Here is a 23,222-nt window from a genome sequence, read left to right as displayed (position 1 = left end):
TAATCTAGTGTGTAGGATTTGTTGGCATCTAGCACTGTGGTTGCAGATTGCAAGCAACTGGGTAGCCCTCCACTCAAACGTGAGTAACGTGAGACTCCCAGTGCCAAACCGTGGGAACACCGTTCACCTCGCTCAGAGGCCATCCTTACCATAATAACCTTACTAGCAGCTCCACAATTTTGCACTCTGCATAATTAAAAAATGCAAAAGACCCTCTCGAGAGCCAGTGTTTGGTTTGTCCGTTCTGGGCTACTGTAGAAACATGGTGGTATAAACTCTGTCAAGAGGTGAAGAGGACCCGCTCCCTATGTAGATATAAATTCTACATTCTAATTCTTAGTTTCAGGCGATTACACACTAATGAAACATAGTTATGAATATTATGTTCCATTTCTGCTAATAGATCCCAATGGGTCCTAATTAAATGTTGTTTCATGCCACAAGACAATGTGAATAAAGTTGACTCTGTACACAACTTGATATATTATGTATTATGGTATTATGATATATTATTATATATTTTGTAAAGAATAATGTACAGCGAGCCGATCATTGTTGTGAAAGAAACCCCGACACGCCAGCTGTACATTATCCCGCTTATTATACGGCTACCTACTGCTCCGGGTCACATGTGGATGTGTCTTTGAGCAAGACACTTAACCCCAAATCGCTCCCGAAGGCTGAGCCACCGGTGTGTGAATGAGTGTTTAGAATAGATCCTGATGGGCAAAGTTGGCACCTTGCATGGCAGCCTCTGCCATCAGTGTATGAATGTGTGTGTGAATGGGTGAATGCTGACATGTAGTGTAAAGCTCTTTGAGTGGTAGGAAGACTAGAAAAGTACTATATAAATGCAAGTCCATTTACCTTTTACCATTTAAGAAATCAATAATCTGACACAAAAAAAGGTCTGCCAGAATCCAACATCAGACCTGCGCCCATAGCAACGGTCTGTTATACATAGCAACGGTCTGCTATAACGAAATAAAAGACTGTAGAACGCTGTGATTGAGAATTCAACAATGCCGTTTAATAAAATATGAGAAAAGTATTGTCCGGTGAAATGTGTATGCAGGTCCGTTTATTAATTGTCCTTAGTGAACTATCCTCTTGCCCTGAATGGCACACTATATTAGTGTCTACTTATCATACATGACATATTGCAAAGATTCAGTGAATAGTAATTAGTGGCGCATGGTCAGAGGTGCATAGTTTGAGTGTATGGAGCACATAGTTTTTGGTAATTCCAAGGCAGAAGTAACCTGTACTCCTGTGATACAGTTTGAAAACAGTGTTGGAGAAAGAGGTGTGATGGCCCTGGCTTCAATCATGACCAATCAAATAACTTCTCTAGTGCACTCTGTGCCGCAGCACTGACAATTTGGTGGTGGCAGGAAGCACTCCAGAGAGGCTCTGCTATAAAAGCTTCTCCCGGGAGGAGACTAACGTCCTTGTGTATTATGAGCTGCAGAATCTCCACACATCTAATACACAATGTGTAGAATGTTGCATCTAATTATCAGCACAATTAATTTTATATCACCACTTGGTGAAAATTGATGTGTTCTGAGTTGCTTACTGTGTTACTGTGTTCTCTATAAGTCTTGAGTCATACATTATCGGTACTATGTATCCATCCGCCATCTATCCTCTATCTTGTACCCATTTATCCAGTTACAGGTTATGGTGGCAGCAAGCTCAGCAAGGTAGCCCAGATGTCCTTCTCCCTGATTACCCAAAGTTCATGACTATAGGTGAGGGTGGGGTGTAGCTCACCCTCACTAGTGAGCAAGATCCCAAGACACCTGAACCTCTTGGCAGAAACTCACCCTGAACCCAGAGAGACTAATTCATCATTTCCTGCAGGGTAACATGGCCTCAGATTTAAAGATACAGATTCTAATCCCAAACCCTTCACAATCAGCTGCAACAATCACCACTCCACATCATCTGCAATCTTTGCTTTTGTGCCGCCATACCCAATACGGTAACGCTTTATATTAAGGTCCTTGTAATAAGTGTTAGTTAATAGGTAATAGGCCCTTATAAGATGTTTATTAACATTATTATGCATCAATAAGAATATATACATGTTAATAATAGCATCATAAACCCGTTTATTGATAGATTATAAAACATTTATAAGAACTTGTTAACAGTTTTTATTACATGGATTTGTTGAATACTCGATTCTGATTGGTCAGTCACGGCATTCTACGGCCTGTTATTTCTGAAAAACAGACCACTGTTTTGAATAACAGACAGTTGCTATGGACGCAGTTCTTTAGCGGAAGCAATACAATCATTATTAAAGCTGCAGTGGGTAGAAATGGAGCAAATATAATGATTACATAATTATAATTATAAAATAACTATTATATATAGTTATTTTTATAAAACGGTCATTATATCCTGACAGTAGTGCATGAGACAGGTAATCTGAAAAAAAATCCTGTGCCTATGTGTCCTCCGGTGCTCGTAATGGAATCTGCAGGATTTCACAGACCTGAGGGAAACAACCAATCAGAGCTGATCTGGAGTCTGACATTCAACTACTGTCTATGAGAGCCGGCTGTCAATCACTCGCGAACTCCGATCAAACGGTCAAACTAGGCAGCGCTGATCAAATATGAATCAATATTATGTTATGTTAATGCCTATTTCTCTCCTCAAATCTTTTTCAGAATCATCTTGTAGTGTACTGTTTAGCTGTAAAATGAAAAGGTTTGTTACCCGGCAGCCATGTTGAGATCAAGTTGAGGAAATACCAAGCACCACCCCACCAGCCGGAGCACAGCCAATAGGAACGCTCTCTCTCTCTGAAATAACCTGTGATTGGTCAAAGTCTCCCGTCACAAGCTACATTTTTTTAAAGCCTCCAACACAAACTACCCGGAAGCACCAAAACCTTTTGGTTGTATCTAGTGAAGCCCGTCTGTTAAACAGTGTTGGCCGCGGTCGGAGGACGCGGGGGAGACCGTAGCTTTGGTCTCCAGGACCGGAGTCTCTGCTGTACTCTGCTCCTCTGCTTGCCTTCACTCACACACCGCGCTCGTTCTCGCTCTTTCGCTCCACTCTCACGTGCATGCGCGAACACTCCACACTGCAGAAGAGTTAGTTTAGCTCTGAGAATATCTAGTGATCTGGACGTTTGTGCAGAAATAACTGCAGCAGCTCCTCCAGACCAACAGAGGTTTCCCGTGTCTTGTGAAGTGACGGGGCTCCGCAGAGAGAAACGTTATCGTCTCCAAAACTCCGGTGTCTCCCCTGTTCCCTCCGGCCGCGGTCGGGAGGCTGAGGCAGGAAAAGCCAACAATAGGATCAGCATTGATTCATGGAGAGACCTTCGTCTGGTCAGCTAACATTACTGCCAAGCAGCTGAAATATAGAGTGATATTGTGCTTTTAGCTGACGTGTGTCGCCTCACTGTTTTGAGCGTTGTTTGTTCATGTTTATGTAGAGCGAGCACAAGCGCGAGCAACAGGACGCTGACTTCCGTTGACTTAACAGCCACAGGTGTTGCTGTTAACAAGCAATTTCTGATTCTTACAAACAGTCCCTTTAACAGTTAACTATGCATTTATTAAAATTAAAAAATCTTAGGTCTGCATCCACAAGGGCCATGAACACGACTCAGTTGGTGTTCTTGTAGTTGCGTAAATGAGACCTGCTATGTTTAGGTGACTACATTACGATATATTACATTACGATGTGCTTCCCATCCAGTGCATGCAGACAGTTGGGGAATCGCCCCTGTTCCTCAAAGCCCCCCAGGCAGTTATGCTCCATTCAGGTCTGCTGCTGGCTACTTTCAGATAGTCTATCCTCAGGACCTTGTGCACATAGATGGAAAGACAGATGTGCATCCTGGTATACAGTATTACCAACAAGCCCTCTGATAGTTTTTCCCTTCTATTCCCATTCAGTTTCTTGATTTAAGGATCAAAATATTGAACAAAATTAGTAGCTAAAAATTGTGGGGAAAAAGACTTTGTAGATTGCGGTGCAGGTCTCAATCACAATGGCAGAGATGGCAGGACCACTTATTCTAGAAAGACAGATGTCTCTCTGCAGTGCTGATAGGCTCCCTCATCACTGTGTCTGTTTTTGTGATGTGAGGTGCCACCATACTTAGTAGAGTCTGGAATGTACTCTGATCCATACAGAGCTATAGGATGGGTTTAAAAGTGAAATAATATTACAGTTTTTCTCATCCATTTTGCGCAATTCTCAAATTAGAATTTTTTTTTTTTTTCAAAACAATGAGCTCAAATCTCTGAACAAGTAGTTTGCTGTTCACAACAGATTAGAATTTCTCATTCATTCAAACAAATTGCACATGTGAGCAAAAAGTAAGTGTCTACAATTTGCACAATAACCACTTGCACACGGCTTATGATCAAAACTGATGAGCTGATTCTCAGTGAGATTGTCATCCTCTTCACAACACAGCCATCACATGCAAACATCACATCAACATTTGATTCAATATATTTTTATATAGCGTCAAATCGTAACAGAAGTTATCATGAACATCATCTATGACATGGTGTTATGTACTTTGGGAAGGTACAGAAATACCGCATCTTTTTCATTGTTGCAGGGTTTTTTAAATTATTTTTATTGGCATGGATGCCATTTTGTGGCAAATTTTCTGTTCACTCTATATGACTTTACATGAAAGATCAAATGTGAATTTTCTGTTTATAATACATGTAACACATTGCTACACAAATACATTTACTGTTAACACAAATGTGATATCCTGTTTCTCTCTATAAAGTATTGTAGCCTACAGTGTTGACCTTTCCCAGTAAACTTTTGCTGCTGTTGAAATGGGAATCTAAAAAGCTCTGTGCGATACACAATAACCTTCAGGTAGACACAACTGACATTCTTGTATAGTACAGTAAGTAATTTTGACCAGTACGGCTCACATGATGACAAAACAACTTCTCATTTTGGTTTGTTTGTTTGATTATTTAGATCCCCGTTAGCTTTTGCATAGCAGCAGCTATTCTTCCTGGGGTCCACACAGTTTACATGGTGATAATACAAAAATACACATTCACACTACTCATCATAATACACTAACATAACACATTATAATGCACGTTTACTGGACATAAAACAATAACGATTGGCACAATTTAAATAACACAAACACCAAGAGAATAGAGCGGCTCCGACTGACTCTATCATGGTCTAACAGATAAATATCATCATTTAACAAGGAATGCCTATAATACCCTTGGGAGTGCATTCCATTCTTGCATTGCTCTGTATATTGCTGTACGTTGAACTGATGTGGTTTGGGATTTTGGTAAAGTAAAACAACCTGCAGCAGCTTGAATCAAAGGGAGAATTCCCTCACCGGAGGCTCATTGGATCAAGCTCCCATGCAGGGTGTGAAATGATCCATTGGTCTTACTTTTCGAGTAGCCATTCCTTCACCCACAGACATACCCTTTACAGTTGTGTTTTTTTCCTCCAGCATATCAATAAGCATTGATGCACCGATCTCTTCCTATTCTCCGGGACAGCCATTATGAAACAAAGCACCATCATGGCTGCTCTCAAGAAGGCTGAGCAGCAGTAGGAGAGTCATTCAATTGAGTGGCAGGAGTCCGTCCTTCAGGCCACAGAAAGCCTCAAATAGGAAAAGGAGCAGGAGTGGGAGATTTTATATGTTGGTCCAAATATAGGTTTTTGTCTGGAGTTACGTTTTCATCATCCAAAGAAAATAATTCAATTAAAAAACACCTGCGCATATCTGTCTTTCAGGGACATTTTGCAAGATTACTATGATGAATCCAGGGCCCCATCCCAATGTCCCCCAATGATTTCATGTGTTTTTTTGTGTACCATCTTTAATCAGCAGTGGGTAGAAATGGAGTAAATATGATTAAAAAAGTTATTTTTATAAAACAGTCACTATATCCTGACAGTAGTGCATGAAACAGGTAATCTGAAAAAAATCATGTTCCTCTGTGTCCTCCGGTGCTCCTAACAGCATCTGCAAGATTTCACAGACCTGAGGAAAACAACCAATCAGAGCTGATCTGAAGTCCACCGACCATCCCGTCACAGGCTAGATTTTCTAAAGCCTGAAAACAGAGCCATGAGGAGGAGCAGAAGTCTAGTTTTCTCTCGGAACACTTGAATTACAATATGCTGAAAGGTTATTATGGAATTATATGATGCCAAAAACATGTTGCCTCCTGAAGCTTTCAATAATGTTAAAATGAATGCCTGTGTGTAAATGTGCCGTCCTCTTTGTTTACCTTTTTTTGAACACCACCGGGCTTCCCCTGGTAACCCTGGTCACAAAGCTATGAATTATGGGTTATTCCCTCAGGCAAAGTCTGCAGAAATGCAGAGTTACAGAAAGTGTGCATAAAGGGCTCGAAATCTCTGTGAGAGAGACCTCAAGCACTTGATGATTTGACAGTGGGACAGACCCTCGCAGACTTTGTGGGAACATGCCTCAAAGTCCATGAGTCCACAAGTTTGGACATTGGGATTGGACACAAATGTCTGGACTTCATCCCACTTGCAGACTCGAGGACTTTGCAAGCACGTTCCCGGGAAGTCTGTGAGTGCTGAGGGCTGTCCAAATCCACAAATCATCCAGTTCACAAGGGGCCTCAAGCGGACTTTCTGCAGACATCCAGAGAGTCTGCTTGTGTTGCAGACTTCAATGATTTAATCACCCACAATTTATTGCAACACTGACGTGACGTAGTTTTTTCAACTGCAGACTAAGAAAATAAAACAGACTATTATGAATGTGTAAAACAATTACTGTATTTTAAAGCATTACTTGAATCATGTAGGCCAGAAATATTCAACCACATCATGATACAGAAATATGTAGAAGTAATCAAAATGAGTGAAACCGACTTTAAGGCTTCATCCACAACCAGGAACGTCAGGAGCACGTGGCAGCTGCGCTACCTGTTGTTTTTTATTTCGGCGTCCGTGTTAACAGGTTAGAGCAGCCACACAGCCACCAGACGTCTCACTCTTGTGTCTCAGCTGCGCCTCTTCTAGAGAATAGGTCTCGCCTATTTTTTACGCGTGCCGCGTGGTTCACAGCAACAACAGACAGTGAAAGTGATCTATTGACAGTATATTGACATAATACCAGCAACATCACTCCAGTTTACATGTATATCTATAGAATATGTTACGGAGATGAAAAAAAGTAAAGACTTATTTTTAAATCAACACTTCCTGCTTTCATTTCAAAATAAAAGCCCTCAAGCATTTTTTCTACGGACAGAATTCCTTCATTTGTTAGCACGAGGCTTTTATTCTGAAATATGTGCCAGACAGTGTTCTAGAACATGCAGTAACTTGGAGAGCTCCATGAATGAATATAGTACAGGGCTGGCAGCTGCAGCAGCTGAAACGCAGCTGACACACTGCTGAAATGCAGCTGGTGTGAACGCCAGATGCGTGAATCACGCAGCCGCCACGCAGCTGCCACGTGCTCCTGACGTTCGTGGTGTGTCTGGGGCTTAAAACTGTCTTTAAGCGGCTTTTGTAGCTTTGCTGTCTCGCGCCCTCGCAGACTTAATGTGATGTTGGGGAACATGTCGTACGACTGAATTCTATGAGGGCTCAGTCTGGAGTTTGAGGGTGGACATTTGGATTAGTATAAATTAGTTTAGATTAAGGCGACGCAGGTTCATTTAGTGCCACAGAGCCTTTTAAACACAGCTGCAATTTAAGGTTTTATGGCAAGGAAATGCATTAGAATATTTGAAAACACAATGACGAGAAAAATGATGACATGACCCCTCGGGCAGGTAATGTTTGAATTATGGGATTGTGAATTATTTGGTATAATTAAGATACTTCTTAATCAGTGTTATATATTATATGAAGCCCATTCTTTGATTTACTTATTTTGTTGCAGGCCTACTTCAGTGTGTACTGAACAACTGAAGGGAAATCTCAATATCAGAGTGGGACACTGTCAGCAGATACTCAGTATTGACTCTTTCATTATATACCCACAATAACATGATTAACAGATTATTATTATTATTACACTGTGCAGCTTTTCCTTACACTGGTGATGTCGGTGGCGAATTGCAAGCCATATAAGGGTTTCCTGTTAGAACAACGGTTAGAACCTCCAGCTAGCTGACCCCACCCACAGAGCGTCACTCTCTCCTCCGACTTGAAACTATAAGCAAAGTCTGCAAGAACCAGCAGAACAGTCTTCATGTACTCCCATCATCTAAATATAACATGTTCTTTCACAAAGGCTTCATGTAATTACACTGTTTAAACAGCTGATATTTATATATTATATATATTTGATGTCATGCATGTAGAAGAGTACAGGTAGTAAATAGTGACTGTAAGCAACACAACACATTTCTGTTTCACAGTCAAACTTTATTTGAGTAGACAGATGACGATATTAATTATTCACAGCATTTTTAATTATCCCACCTGCAGTTATGTGACATGGTACAGGAGAAAGTCTTTCAGCTACGGTGAGCTAAGCTCCGGTGAGTGTAACGTTAACCGGCCTGTAGTCATGGTAACACAGAGACAGCTCCTACAGTAAATAATACCATTACTCTGATTACTTTCCTACGTTTATCAGGTGTCTTTTACCAGAAATAATGAACTGGCTACTGTTTCACATCTTCTATTTTCCACCCTGATGGTTGCTGTGTTTACACACCGTCTCATAGCAGTAGCATGTAGCTAACCCGTTAGCATGTAGCTACATGTAAACAGAACTGTCTGCTCTCAGCTGTCTGCTCTCAGCTGTCTGCTCACAGCTGTCTGCTCTCAGCTATCTGCTCTCAGCTGTCTGCTCTCAGCTGTCTGCTCTCAGCTGTCTGCTCTCAGCTGTCTGCTCACAGCTGTCTGCTCACAGCTGTCTGCTCTCCCTGGGATGATTCTGTCGGTCATTTCTCACAGATGGATCTGTAAAGACAAACGTAAAACAGAGTGTATGTTTACGGTTTACAGAGTTTATGCAGAACGTAAATACTGAGCTAACTAACAGAGCTATAAATAGCATTATTTACCTGAGAAAGTCTTGACCGCAGATGTTGTTCATTTGCCGCCGATTTCTGATCCGATTCCTCCGGTAACGTGCGCTGGGTGAAGTTTCTGGTTTATAAACTTTTAAGTATTTTATAAACTCTTCCTAGCTGCTTCTCTCTGTGTGTAGCTGAACGGAGAGCTGAGCTGCTGCACGGAGGGGGAGAAAGTGAGGCTGTGTTGAGGGCGTTTGAGTGACAGGACAGCAAGAAACGCTGACCAATCAGAGTTGAGTGGGAGGAGACAAACTCTAAATCAGGGACTATCAGACAGAGGTTGAATTAGGCTCAATGCAGGCAGAGTGAGAGAGACACTATGAGAAGAATAAAGTTTTTTTTTCACATTACAGCATGTAAACATGTTGTAGTACAACATTAAAATACATCTATGAACCTGGAAATGAGCATAATATGAGACCTTTAAGCAACAAAACTACTTGGTTAAAGCGTCAGTAGGCAGAATATGTTTGGCATCATTGAGAAAAATTCCATAATCTTTCAGCATATTGTAATTCAAGTGTTCTGAGAGAAAACTAAACTTCTGCACCTCCTCATGGCTCTGTTTTCAGGCTTTAGAAAATCTAGCCCGTGACGGGAAACTTTGGCCAAACACAGGTCATGTCAGAGAGACAGCGCTCCTATTGGCTGTTCATTCAACGGAGACAGCTGTCAATCACTCACAAACTCCAATTAAACGGTCAAACAAGGCAGCGCTGATCAAATATGAATGAATATTCTGTTGCTGTAATACCTTCTCGCGTAAAATGTTTTCAGAAACATCTTGTAGTGTACTGTTCAGCTGTAAAATGAGAAAGTTTGCTCCGGCTGGTTTGTGCTGCTTGGTATTTCCTCAACTGATCTCAAAATGGCGGCCGGGTCAAAAACTTTCTCACAGAGGACACCGGAGGACACAGAGTCACGTAATTTTTTTCAGATTACCAGTCTCATGCACTACTGTCAGGATATAGTGACCGTTTTATAGAGGTAACTTTTTTTAATCATATTTGCTCCAACCTTTCTACTTCAACTTTAAGGTTAGAAAAAAGATCATGGTTTGTGTTCAAATAATACAAAATAAAAACGTAGCGTAACTACCGTAACAATGCAAGAAAACCACTTTAGTTAGGTTTTGGAAAGAACTACATGGTTGGGCTTAAAACGTTTGTATAGTGAAAATGACACTGATTGTAACGTGACGCACGGGACACAAACCGGTCTCCTGGATGAAAACCTTGTGTTTGTTGGACCCATCCACCTCCCCTCCCTCCCTCCCTCCCTCCCTCACTCCTGCCCGGTGTGTCTCTTTTCGCTCTTTAAACTGCGTTACTTGCTCTGACCAAATGCAAAAACGTCACCATTCAACATATCACTGGTTTGGAGAAACGTCCAATGCCACCATTTTTTCCTGGCGACTGGGCTGCTTGGTAAAGCCACTAAACAGCAGTGTGTGTGATATCTTTGACATGCAAGTGCAAAACACAGTAATAGTGACACCAAACCTCATTGATTGTTACAGACACATCCTGCTGCATCCTCCCACTTGACTCAAGTCCACATTGAGACACCACAAAATGACCCCTATGGTTGCCTAACAGCATGACCCATGTTGTTGCACCATTACTACAGTTAATAGTTAGATTTATTGAGAACACTGAGAATCTTAACGTCATGTCTCCCTTACAGGTAAACCTGAATATGGACGATGGTCGCTCTCTGGGTCTAATGATCAGAGGTGGTGCTGAGTATGGACTGGGGATCTACATCACTGGAGTGGATCCTGGTTCTGCTGCAGATGCTGGTGCACTAAAGGTACCCCAACTCTTGATAGCTTTACTATTTTACACCACAAAACATGTCTCACATAACCAATCTAATGAGAGCGATTAATCTTTGAGATGGTTGCAAAGAATCATATTACCTGAAGTGATCTATACGAATAAATGATTCTAAATTTCACTCAAGGCATTCTTGTCTCCACATCCTTGTTTAGTCAGTAAGTTCCTAAACTAAAATCTTCTCATGGCCAAACTAATCAGTGCTTCCCGGGGTCTTGTTGAGAAGAGGGAGCTGAACCGGAAGGCAAAGCTCTCGATTTACTGGTCCGTCTATGTCCCGACCCTCACCTATGGACATTGGGCCTTGGACCATGTACCAGAGAGCGCAACACAGAGGCTGCCATCCGTGACTTAGAGACGATATTCACTATTAAGCCTTCAGATCTGAAGTGTACATGTCTACACAGGAGGCGTAACGTGAGCAGCACGTTAGCAGAGGAGCAGCAGCAGCTTCAGTCCTCAATCTGTGTAAAAGCTGTGAGCCCCTTTGAATGCCTGTGTGCTTAAGTGCTCACAAAGAAAAAAATACTTGCGTAATAGTTACAGTAATGTAAACCATCGTCAGGATATTAGCATTTCTAAAATGTTTTTGCAAATTAAAACTAAACACAAAGTACAGTACAGTACGGGAGATTGGGAATATCATTAGATGGTATTTAGAGATAATCCAATGACTGGACAACTAGAAATTTTGAGGTGATGATGACGCTAGATGAAAAATCAGCAGATCACCAACTTATTCCAATTCATCCTCTGTGAACCACAAACACAGTTTATAGCAATCCATCCAATTGTTGATGAGATATCTGTCTGTCTGATATGCTACAGCCTAGTGGGGTGAAAACTAAAGCTTCCAAATGACAGGTCATTGCACCTATAAAATGCAATTTCATTTATACAATTTTGTACAAAGCAGCTGATTTGTGGTGAAATTAATTGAAATATTCTCATCATACTGATTGATATGGAAATTAGCGGAAGATATGGTAATACATCAAAATTAACATCCAGTCCGCTTTCTTTCTCGTCAAAGCTACCTTACGCTGTGTGGCCATACAATTGTAATTGCAGACTGATTTGGAAACTATGCACAGCATACAATTACACAAATTATAAATCAGCAGCAATGTCAAGTACATTTGATTTTGAGGTAGAGGATCCTTTAGAATATTTAATCACAATTAATCGCATGATTGTCCATAGTTAATCACGATAAATTGCAAATTGTTCACATATTTTTTATCTGCTCAAAATGTACCTTAAAGGGAGATTTGTCATGTAAGTAATACTCCTATCAACATGGGAGTGGGCAAATGTGTTTGCTTTGGGCCTATGCAAATGTATGTATATATTTATTACTGGAACTAAACAAAACAATGACAGATATTTTCCATAAACCCTCACAGGTACTGCATTCAGGTACTGCAATCAGGTACTGCAATCAGGTACTGCAATCATAACAGGGCAAACTGCAGCCCAACAGGCAACAACAGCTGTCAGTGTGTCAGTGTGCTGACTTATGACTTGCCCCAAACTGCATGTGATTATCATAAAGTGGGCATGTCTGTAAAGGGGAGACTCGTCAGTACCCATAGAACCCATTTACATTCATATACATGGAGGACAGAGGTCAAGGGACTCCTTTGAAAATGGCCATGCCAATTTTTCCTCGCCAAAATGTTGCGTAAGTTTGGAGTGTTATTTAGCAACCAGCTAGTATGACATGATTCATTAGGTTTTCTAGTTTCATATGATGCCAGTATCTTCACTCAAGCAACCTAAAAGTTGCAAGTGGCATTAAAATAAATTTGCGTTAACGCGTTATCGCGTTAACTTTGACAGCCCTACCTGACACATTAACAAACTCTGGGATGGTTCTTTAAGTCTTAGTTATTGATTAAGTTGTAGACGGCACTGTGCCAGCTGTCATCATAACATCTGGTAAACCTGATTCTAATGAACCTGTTAGCATTCTTGCCACCTGCTTCCTATTAGATTGGCAAACCAGCATCGCTAACATCTGCTACCTGCCTTACAGCTTCAGTCATGCGGTTGAATTCGCTGCCATGACAGGTCTACAAAAATGCTTTATTAGCCATGCTAAATCCCTGCTGCGTGCTTTCAGGTCAGCTTTCTGCCTCAACAAGCTGGCCACTCTAACGCTGTGCTATTTTTTAACCTGCCTGAGGCAAGAAGAAAAGAAGCCAGTGTTTCCTACCTGTAAACACTATGGCTGAAACCTCAATATGGCTTTCATGATAATATCACACTGTGTCCTACTTGGGGATAAAAATAAAACATCACATTTATGGTTTGATTACTTTACCAATCCCTTTGGGACACCTGGAATAAATAGCCTTACACAGAGAGAAAGAAGGTTTTTAAAAAAGCAGAGCTTTGAAAGTCATTCTGCAAATTCAGATGTTGTCCCTTAAAAGACGCAGTGTGACATCTCTCAGGTTCTTTGACAGAGAGAGATGAAGAGGTACTTTTTTACCATGGAGGATTGGCTGGTCACGCTGCAGAACTGGAGCTTTTGACATGTTATGAAAGAAAATGTGAAAGCAGGAAAGGTGGAGAGAGCAAAGAGAGGAGGCCCATACAAAGGGAAATATAGTGGATCTTTTTCTCTTCACCTCTCCAAGTCTCAAAGATGTGTCTCCATTCAATGTTAGTCTGCAGCCATTCATTGTTTGTGTCCATCTTTATATATTTTTTTATATAAGGCATTCATTGTTCATTCAAATACATCAGTTTGATACTAATTTAGCTTTCAACTACTAAGTATAATATCAAGTCATACCCTAAGGATTTTCACTTTATGATTTATTTTGAACTACAGTTGTGATACTGCTCTTCCCCAGTTCATTTACTATAAACTAGAACTCTAACAGAATCTGAAACCCCCTTTCCTTCGGCAGGATCTGTAACTTTCTGAAACAGAATCAGAGAATCTTGCCCACTTTATGCAGTGATTTACCAGGTTTGTGAAGGTGTGAAAGTAGGTAGGCTTTAAACTTCTCTTTCAAGTTTTATTTTTTCATCCTCCACAGAACTAGTTCAGTCACTTTTAGTGTGCACAAGTGAGTGCAACACCATGAATGTCTTTAAGGAGGCAGGAGTTTTGACCAATACATTCTCACTCCCGACTAGTCACGTACCGCTGCTTGGTCAGCGCCCCTCGGCATCGGACACCGACGCATGGGATACCCCTCTTGCCCACTTTTGGACGGACAAGGGACGGCTTGTCAATATGCGCTCGTGCATTTTGTCCTTTCAAAATAAACTTCCGTTTTCACAGGAAGCTGGGTTGAGGCAACAGAACCACTTAGTGAGGAGGAATGGTCGTGATTGATGTTACCTTCACTGACTAGCAACTCATGTGGGACTGACGATACTGGCGACTCACGTGACTAAAGACTGACGTGACAAAATAAGTCAATGTTATATTCAGTTTCACTGAAATGGTCCCCAGAGGATGATTCTGATTGTTTTTGGTGACCCCCAAAACGTACTAAGCACAGTAATTTTTCCCGGAGGATGAACCCTTTAATTTTTGGACTCTCTCGGTAATCCAGCACCACCTATAGGTAAAAAAGACCAAAGACTACTAGGCAGATTAGTATAAAATGACTTATTAAGATGTATAGTTTTCTCTTATAAAGCTGAAAGCAGAAGTGTACACTTGTACACAGTCATAAAGTGTGATCTTAAATATTCCTGAACTCAGCATTGCTGGGAAACTACAGCATCCATCATTGCAGCTCTATATGAATAGGCACGGCTGAAAGCCACATTACTCATTTGTATTTGTGCAACACAGTGACACTTGGTGTTGCCCATTCATTACTTTAAGAGAGTGAAATGCTCAGCCATATCCATTAGAAAGTGATATAAATCTGTTTTAAATCCTATCCCTGGAGAGGTTGCTTTGACGCCAGATTAGAAATATGCAGATGAAAAAATTCAATTTAGTGTTTCCGTGTATTGTTGAATATTATTTCTCTAGCTGGTTTGGATTAGAATTATTTTGTCACTCTGTATGAATATTATATTTAAATTAGGGCCGTCAGAGTTAACGCGATAATAACACATTAACGCAAATTTGTTTTAACGCCACTAATTTCTTTAACGCAATTGATCTACTTGAGGTTGTAGCGGGCTCAGTTTTAAAAGCAAGAGTGAAGATACTGGCATCATATGAAACTAGAGAAATCTGAGGAATCCATTGGTACCAACTGTCATACTAGCTTGTCCTGAAGGAAGAAGAAGAAGCTACATTTTGGTGAGGAAAAACTGTCATCTTCATTTTCAAAGGGGTCCCTTGACCTCTGACCTCCAGATATGTGAATGAAAATGGGTTCTATGGGTACCCACGAGTCTCCCCTTTACAGACATGCCCACTTTATGATAATCACAAGCAGTTTGGGGCAAGTCATAGTCAAGTCAGCACACTGACACACTGACAGCTGCTGTTGCCTGTTGGGCTGCAGTTTGCCATGTTATGATTTGAGCATATTGTTTTAAGCTAAATGCAGTACCTGTGAGGGTTTCTGGAAAATATCTGTCATTGTTTTGTGTTGTTAATTGATTTCCAAAAATAAATATATACATAAGTTTGCATCAAGCATATTTGCCCACTCCCATATTTATTAAATACTTCCTTTAAGGTATATTTTGAAGAAATAAAAAATGTGCGATTAATTTGCGATTAATCCTGATTAACTATGGACAAAATTGTAATCATTGACATCCCTAGTTTAAATATTGTTTAAATTCTGCCTCTCCTTTAGTGATGACCTACATTTTTTTGTCTTTGTGTGTGTGTGTGTGTGTGTGTGTGTGTGTGTGTGTGTGTACTACATCCCAGTATCATGCTATGACTTGATCTTAATTAGTGTCAGCCCCTCTCTTGCCTGGGGTCAAACCATAGATTTGTCCATCACATCCTGCACTAGAATGTGTCTGGCTTCTTTGTCCATAAAAAGAGGATCAGAGTAGGGGAACTGAAACTGCTGGTTTGAGATTAGACAGATACATGGATTACAGCCAGTCATTTAATTTCAGTGTTTATTTTAAGTCAGTATCCAACCTTTGATAAAATGCAGCTATGTACATTTTGATAGTTTGTTTATTGGATTAAAACCAAAGTGGCAGAAATTAGAAAACATCTCATATTTTCGTTTTGTGCTCCCCGCCATTAGGAGACTACTATCCTGGGAGGAGAGCGGGCGGCAGCTCCAAGAGATGGGCCTTCAGTAGCAGTCAGCAGTTAGTCACTGTTTATACTCACGCGAGCCTCCGTAGATGGCGCGCGCACTACAAGCATGCAAAGAGGCGTTTATGCTCAGCGTGTTGTTCGTTGCAATATGCTCCGAAACGCCAGTAGACGTACAAACAAAATAATCTGTGGATAAGCAAGAAGTCAACGAGTGGTACCAAAGTAGGCTGCCTGGCAACAGTAGTTAACACTAAACTCCGACGTACGTACCGCCAAACATTGCATTTGTGTTCTGTAATTATTACTGTCGCTTACCTCCAAATCAAAATGACTTTCTGTCTCTTGGTGCTTCCCCTCGGGTCACAACTCTTTCCATGAGACCTTTTTTTTATCTTTTATAAAACGGTCTCCCAGATTCTTTCACAGCCTGCGGCAGAAAGCCTCTTCTTTCTTCAGTGTGTTGCCTATTTCTTTCCAAGTATTTAATGACATATGACTGTCCCTGTGGTCATGTGACTGTCCCTGTGGTCTCTTAATGAACAGTTGTAGAGATGTCTGTACAGTTGTAGAGATGTCGAAGCCATCCATGTTGAAATGAAAGGCGCAGTTGGCGCAGCGCGTGCAGTCGGCGCTGACTTAGAAAAATTCAGAGGTGCACAACAGAGCACCGCGGCAACTTGTGAAGCCTCCGCGCACCACGCAACAGCCATGATGACGTCATTTTCTGTCACGCGCACCTCGCGCCGGCTTCACAACGGCGAGCATAAACCAAGCTTTAGACTCCCTGCCGGATCAGCAAACTCTCTGTTGCTGCCGTTACACAGGTTAGACCCAGTGCTGCTGCTGGCCACAGCCCACTGTGACTCCAGGCGTTGGGGTTTAGGCTTGCTAAAATTCGAACTGCTACATAGCCGCTAAGTGAAGGTCCAATCTCCTGGAGCTGCCACTCGCTGTCCTCCCAGTCCAGTCTGCTGGTGGCAGGGAGGACGAAACAAACATACAACTTGTTGTCTCGATTCTGCCACTTTGGATTCAATCCAATAAACAAAGTATCAAAGCATACACGGCCCACGCTTAGTGGCACAGTAAACACAATACAGGCCGAAGCCAAACGTGAAGATTATAAGATACCAGTGTTATTTGACCGGCTCTCAGAGTTTCAGCATTTTGCATATTCTTGCCGTTCTGTTAGTTAGTAGCTGGCTTTTTTTTTTAAATAACTGATGACTGTAAATTTAGATTGTATGGACCCAGTAGTAGAGGAGCATGTGTCAGATCTTACACATTGCACCTTTGATAATGGATTTATCAGTTCAGCAGTCTAATCAATTGTAGCTTAAATTAGTCAAAACATGGTATAGATTTAACACTAATGGCTAAAATAACAGGAATGCAAAGAATGCATTTGACTTAAAGCTGGATTAAAAAGTGCCCAAAAATGACAGCTTAGGCAGATCATGGTCTGTTCCTTTAACATCTTATTTTGGATGGTCCCTGTGTCAGCATCAGCCACTCTCCCTTCTCTGTAACCACCTGGATGTCACAGCAGGCAGTTTGCCCTCTCTCTTTGAAAAGGACAAATACATTATACACTGCAACACACACACTTTATTTCAAACTCAAACTCAATGAAACTCAACTTGTAAAAAATCATTACAGCAATGAGAAGGTAAAGTGGAAGACTTGCAGTTGGAGAGGATAATATATTGACTTGGTCATCTTGAGACCCTATAGCCAGCATTTTGTTGAAGTTATTGAAGTTGCATCTGCTTCACATAATCATGATGTTGCGGGGAGGTGAGAAAGAGAGAAGTAAGCAACTAATTTCTGCCTCTATCTATCTGTCTGTCTGTCTGTCTGTCTGTCTGTCTGTCTGTCTGTCTGTCTATCTATCGTAGTAATTCATCAGCCAAAAAAAGTGCTAACCTCTCTTTCAAAATTAACAAGATTGCCAAAAAAGGATCTCGTTTGTACAAAGTCAGTGTCCCTCCAATTCCGCTATGGGAAATGTGAGTGGGGGAGGGAGTTTCAGATGCTGTTTGACAATCCGACAAGCACTTTGTTTGAAGCATACTGATGTCTCCTGTTTGTCCTGAGGGTGCTACGTGCCATGAGTCAATACATTCAAATGGGTTCATCCCCTTGGGAGCATCAATGTGCTCAAGTCCATGGCAAACTGCCTATTTTACATTTGTCCTGAGCTGATGAATGGATCATCCTCTGAGAAGCATTAAAGCTGGGGTAGGCAGGTTGGAGCAAATATGATTAAAAAAAGTCATTTTATAAAACAGTCACTATATCCTGACAGTAGAGCATGAGACAGGTAATGTGAAAAAAATCATGTGCCTCTGTGTCCTCTGGTGTCCTCTGGTGTCCTCTGGTGTCCTCTGGTGTCCTCTGGTGTCCTCCGGTGCTAATGGCATCTGCAAGTTTTCACAGACCGGAGGAAAACAACCAATCAGAGCCAACGTTCTCTCTGAAATGACCTATGATTGGTCAAAGTCTCCCGTCACAGGCTAGATTTTCTGAAGCCTGAAACAGAGCCAAAAGAAGGTGTAGAACTCTAGTTTTCTCTCAGAACACTTTAATTATACTGAAAAGTTATTATGGAATTTTTGCCCAATGACGCCAAAAATATACTGCCTACTGAAGTTTTAATGTGCATTTTAAAATTTTAATAGAAAACATTAAATTTGGACATTTCCAATGTATAAAGAGGGTGGTTGTATGACGAATGGAGTTGGGGTCATTAAAAACATTAGGATTCATGCTATGCTTACCATGAATATTCACAGCAAATTGAATTGAAATTCAGCTGCACTTTTTTAGCCGCAGTAGCCGGGTGAATCCAGGGATGTCGGTCGGCTGTTCCACCACTTGGGTCCAGAGTGAAATATCTCTACAACTATGTGATGAATTGACATGAAATTTGGTACAGCCTTTAAAGGTCTCCAGATAATTCTTTGTAACAACTTTGGTGATGACCCTGGCTTTTCATTTAGCAATATCATCAGATCATATTTCCATGTGTCCAATACTTTGGTTTGTGACCAAATACCTTGTTAAGGCTAGACTAGTGAACCCAAGAGCAAGCACAGAGACAGGAGGCAGAGGGCAGGTTAGGAGGTGGCTTTATTAGCGTTGAGCTGGTAGCGTGAGGGCGGGTGGGGGGGCGAGGGGGGTTCCAGTGGAGAGGTGAGCCAAGGACAGAGGTGACCGAGGCTGGGGAGCAGTCACTTGGCAGGCGAGGAAGAAGGACCAGGAGCAGGGACTGGAGTCAGGCTGAGATGACTGTAGGCACAGGGATACATGTTTAGAACAGACAAATAGGCCAATGACCGAATGGTAGAAATAACTAGGGCCTGGAAACGTGGCTGACTGCTTCAACAGAGTCTACGATCTGGTGATGTGTTGGAGTTTGAAACGTCTCTTTATGGCAGGGCTTATCATGATGAGTGGCAGCTGGTAGCCGGAACGCTGCACACCTCTCCACTCCTGCAATTAACTCACAGACATCTGAGAGAGAGAGAGAGAGAGAGAAAGAGAGAGAGAGAGAGAGAGAGAGAGAGAGAGAGAGAGAGAGAGAGAGAGAGAGAGACACTGCAGGCTAGGTGAAAGAAGAGGCTGTGACATACATACTAAACTAATGACATTCCCATGGGCCTCAGCTGTACTATGTGTTTAGTGCTAATTATTAAATGTTAGCATACTAACATGCTAAATTAATAGAGTGAACATTGAACATTATACCTGCCAAACATCAGAACTTGCTGCAGACTTTTAGTCTTGTTGAAATATATTGCAAACTTGCACTTAAATTGTCAACAAATTCTCACTACCAACATGTCAAATACCGCCGCTTGGTCAGCGGGTACCCCGTGCGTCGGTCTCCGACGCACGGGGTACCCCTCTTACTTTTGTTACTTTTGGACGGACTAGGGACGGCGTGTCAATATACGCTCATTACATGCATAGTGTCCTTTCAAAATAAACTTCTGTTTTCACAGGAAGTTAGGTTTAGGCAACACAACCACTTAGTTAGGATTAGGAAACGGTCGTGGTTGAGGTTAACTTCACTGAGTAGCGACTCACGTGACTCACAGGACTTACGATATCAACGAGTCACGTGACTAAAAACTGACGTGACAAAATAAGTCAACGTTTCTTTTAGTTTCACTCGGGACACGAACACCGCACCGGTCTCCTGGTTGAACGTCTTGTGTTTTTTTTACCCATCCACCACCCCTCCCTCTCGCCCGCCGTGACCGGACTCTCACGCTATTAATACTACATCACTTGCTCTGACCGTTGAGTAACACAGCGGGTGGGTTCGTCAAGTACTGTTGCTAAAGGGCGCCACCATGCATCGGTTTCCAATGCCGAGGCGGCGCTGACCAAGCGGCGGTATTGGACGAGTTGAGAGTGAGGACGGGTTGTAAATGTATGGAAAAGGTTTCATAACAGCAGCACTGTTGCACAATCTCTCACAGCAAGACCCAAATACTATTGATAATGAAATTGAAGAGGGACACTGATTATGAAAGAGCCACAAGTGTTTCGCCTCAGACCACAGAGTGGTGACCACTGATTGGTCTTCCTCTCTTGTGGTCTGATGAATAAAAAGTTCATCTCATCCTCTGACATGCTGTGTTGAGAAGGGCCAGGACATTGCCTATTGTCTGGCTGTCTCAACAAGGATAATTAGCTTCAGTGCAGCATTAGTGTTTATGTGTGTGTGTCTGCGGGTGGCACCCGGCGGACAACTCAACGAGTTGGGAAAGTTGGGACGACCTTGAATATCACACCCCTTGTTTGGTATTAAATGTGTGGCCTGAGGTTGTGACAATGAAGAAAATAGTGTCTGAATCAGGGATTGGGATGCATGGCACGCAGAGTGGTGCATTCATAACCTCAGAGAAAACACAGAGGTATTCAGTGAGTATATGTGTCTCTGTGTTGAGTTGCTGCGATAGTGGTGGACCTATATATACATTTGGCCTGAATTTTTCCAAGATTTTTGGCCAATTGTCAACAAAAGAAACCAGAGGCCTGTACTACGAAGAAGGATTTGGCGTTGGTGAGGTAACTTCAGGGTTAACCCTACAGGGTTTTCCGTTTTTAATTATATTTATATATTCATTTTTTTTTACTTGGTCTTGAATCCGCTTCACACCGCCGGAGACAGGGACGCAGCTGAAAGAAGGTTGAAATAATCATACATGCTGCATCATTGATAATGGGCTTGATTAGGAGTGATCCATTCACCCGTTACTTGGTCCTCAACTTCCTGACAAAGCGGCAGCAGACAGTCAGGGTGGGCAGCCACACATCAAGACCCATCTCATTGAGCACAGGCTCACCCCAAAGGCTGTGTCCTGAGCCCCCTGCTGTTCAGCCTGCTCACCCACAACTGCACTGCTACACTCAGCACCAACCACGTCATAAAGTTTGCTGACGACACAACAGTGGTGGGTCTCTTCAGCTACAACGATGAGTCCGCTTACAGGATGGAGGTGGAGCAGCTTACGGCCCGGTGCAGATCCCACAACCTCGCCCTCAATGTGGACAAAACGAAGGAGATGGTGATTGATTTTAGGAGGACTGGCAAACACCATCACACACTGCTAAACATTGATGGGGCTGCTGTGGAGAGGGTCAGCAACACTAAGTTCCTGGGAGTCCACTTAGCTGATGACCTGTCCTCCTCCATCAACACCACAACAGTCATCAAAAAAGCCCAGCAGCGGCTCCACCCCCTCCGGAGACTCCTCACCTCACCACCTTCTACAGGGGCACCATTGAAAGCATCCGAACATACAGCTTCACTTCCTGGTTTGGGAGCTGCAGGGCATACGAACAACGGCAGCTAAACAGAATAGTGAAGACAGCCAGCGGAATCATTGATGCCCCTCTCCATTCCCTAATGGAGCTCTACCAGCAGCGCTGCATTCGCAGGGCTTCCTCCATCATCAAGGACCCTCTCCACCCTTCTCACGGCCTGTTCTCCCTCCTGCCGTCTGGGAAGAGGTACAGGAGCATCTGCTGCAGGTCCAGCAGGATGCTGAACAGCTTCTTCCCACAAGCGGTTAGGCTTGTAAATGGACTGTGTCCCCTCCCCACACACACACACTCGCATCCAACCCCCCAGCATTAACGCAGCAACAGTTTTTAAAGCGAGTCACCTGTCAAAGACAATTTTTGGAACAGTAATGCAAACAGCACTTCATTCAGCATCTTGAATTTGGCAGCTACAGCTGTGTTGCTTTTAGTCTGGATTAAGTGTTTAACTTCTTCCTATTTGTCTAGTATAGTTTACTCTTTGTAAAATGTGCTACTCTGCCTATCTGTCTGCAAATCAGTAGACTTGTCCATGTCTGTGATTGGCCAGATGCTGTAAACACCACCCCGTTCATGTGAACGCGCTCATAGCCAGATTGAGAAACCCTGGGCTGATTTACCAAGTTGATAACCACCTTCGTAGGACCGCTTTGTGGGATCTCGGTTGTTAGGGTTAGTGAAGCCAGATAACAAGAAGATACCCTGGGTATGTTGAAATCGCTTCGTAGTACAGGCCTCAGGTTTCAGTTCCAGTAACCTATCTTCATAACTTACTGCTTATTTTTTCCAGGGGCTCACAAAACCAGAAGTAATAAACAAAGACAAAGAGCAACATGTTTCTGAAAAGAGATGTTGCGGTTGTTTTCAGTTTACAGTTTTTCTCGATCGCTTTGGCTCATTTTTTGAAACAGTCTCTAAACTGTGAGTGCAAGTCTCACAACTGTTTGATGGGACATCATAACTCTATTGCATGTTTGCAAAAAACAGTAACTCACCGAGAACAGGAAATGTTTCTTATATACTAATCTCTGTTTTGTTCTACTTTTTTGTTGACACTGATGGCTTACTGTACTATAAAAGAAAGAATGTCAGTCTTGTCCAGTTGAATGCTGTCGTGTATCGCTGTGTGATTCCCATTTCAACTCTAGGTCAAAGTTTACTGGGATAAGTCAATACTGTAGTAGCTACACAGAAAAAGGATATGCAAATTTGTATGTATACAGTAAATTTATTCGAGTATGTGTTACATGTATT

The 23,222-nt window shown here is 42.1% G+C and overlaps 1 protein-coding gene across 2 annotated transcripts in view; it reads left to right on the top strand.

The window, feature by feature from the left end:
- Positions 1-23,222, top strand: part of LOC141768774 (whirlin-like) — a 111,015-nt gene that overhangs the window by 52,018 nt on the left and 35,775 nt on the right. For both annotated transcript variants that reach the window (XM_074637122.1, XM_074637123.1), the window contains exon 3: positions 10,758-10,883. In XM_074637122.1, coding sequence (XP_074493223.1) covers positions 10,758-10,883 — 126 coding nt within the window. The remainder of the gene's footprint in view (positions 1-10,757; positions 10,884-23,222) is intronic.

The sequence above is a fragment of the Sebastes fasciatus genome, chromosome 6 (assembly GCF_043250625.1).
Source record: "Sebastes fasciatus isolate fSebFas1 chromosome 6, fSebFas1.pri, whole genome shotgun sequence".
Lineage (NCBI taxonomy): Eukaryota > Metazoa > Chordata > Actinopteri > Perciformes > Sebastidae > Sebastes > Sebastes fasciatus.
The sequence above is the reverse complement of the archived record's forward strand: the minus strand, read 5'-3'. Positions and strand labels throughout refer to the sequence as shown.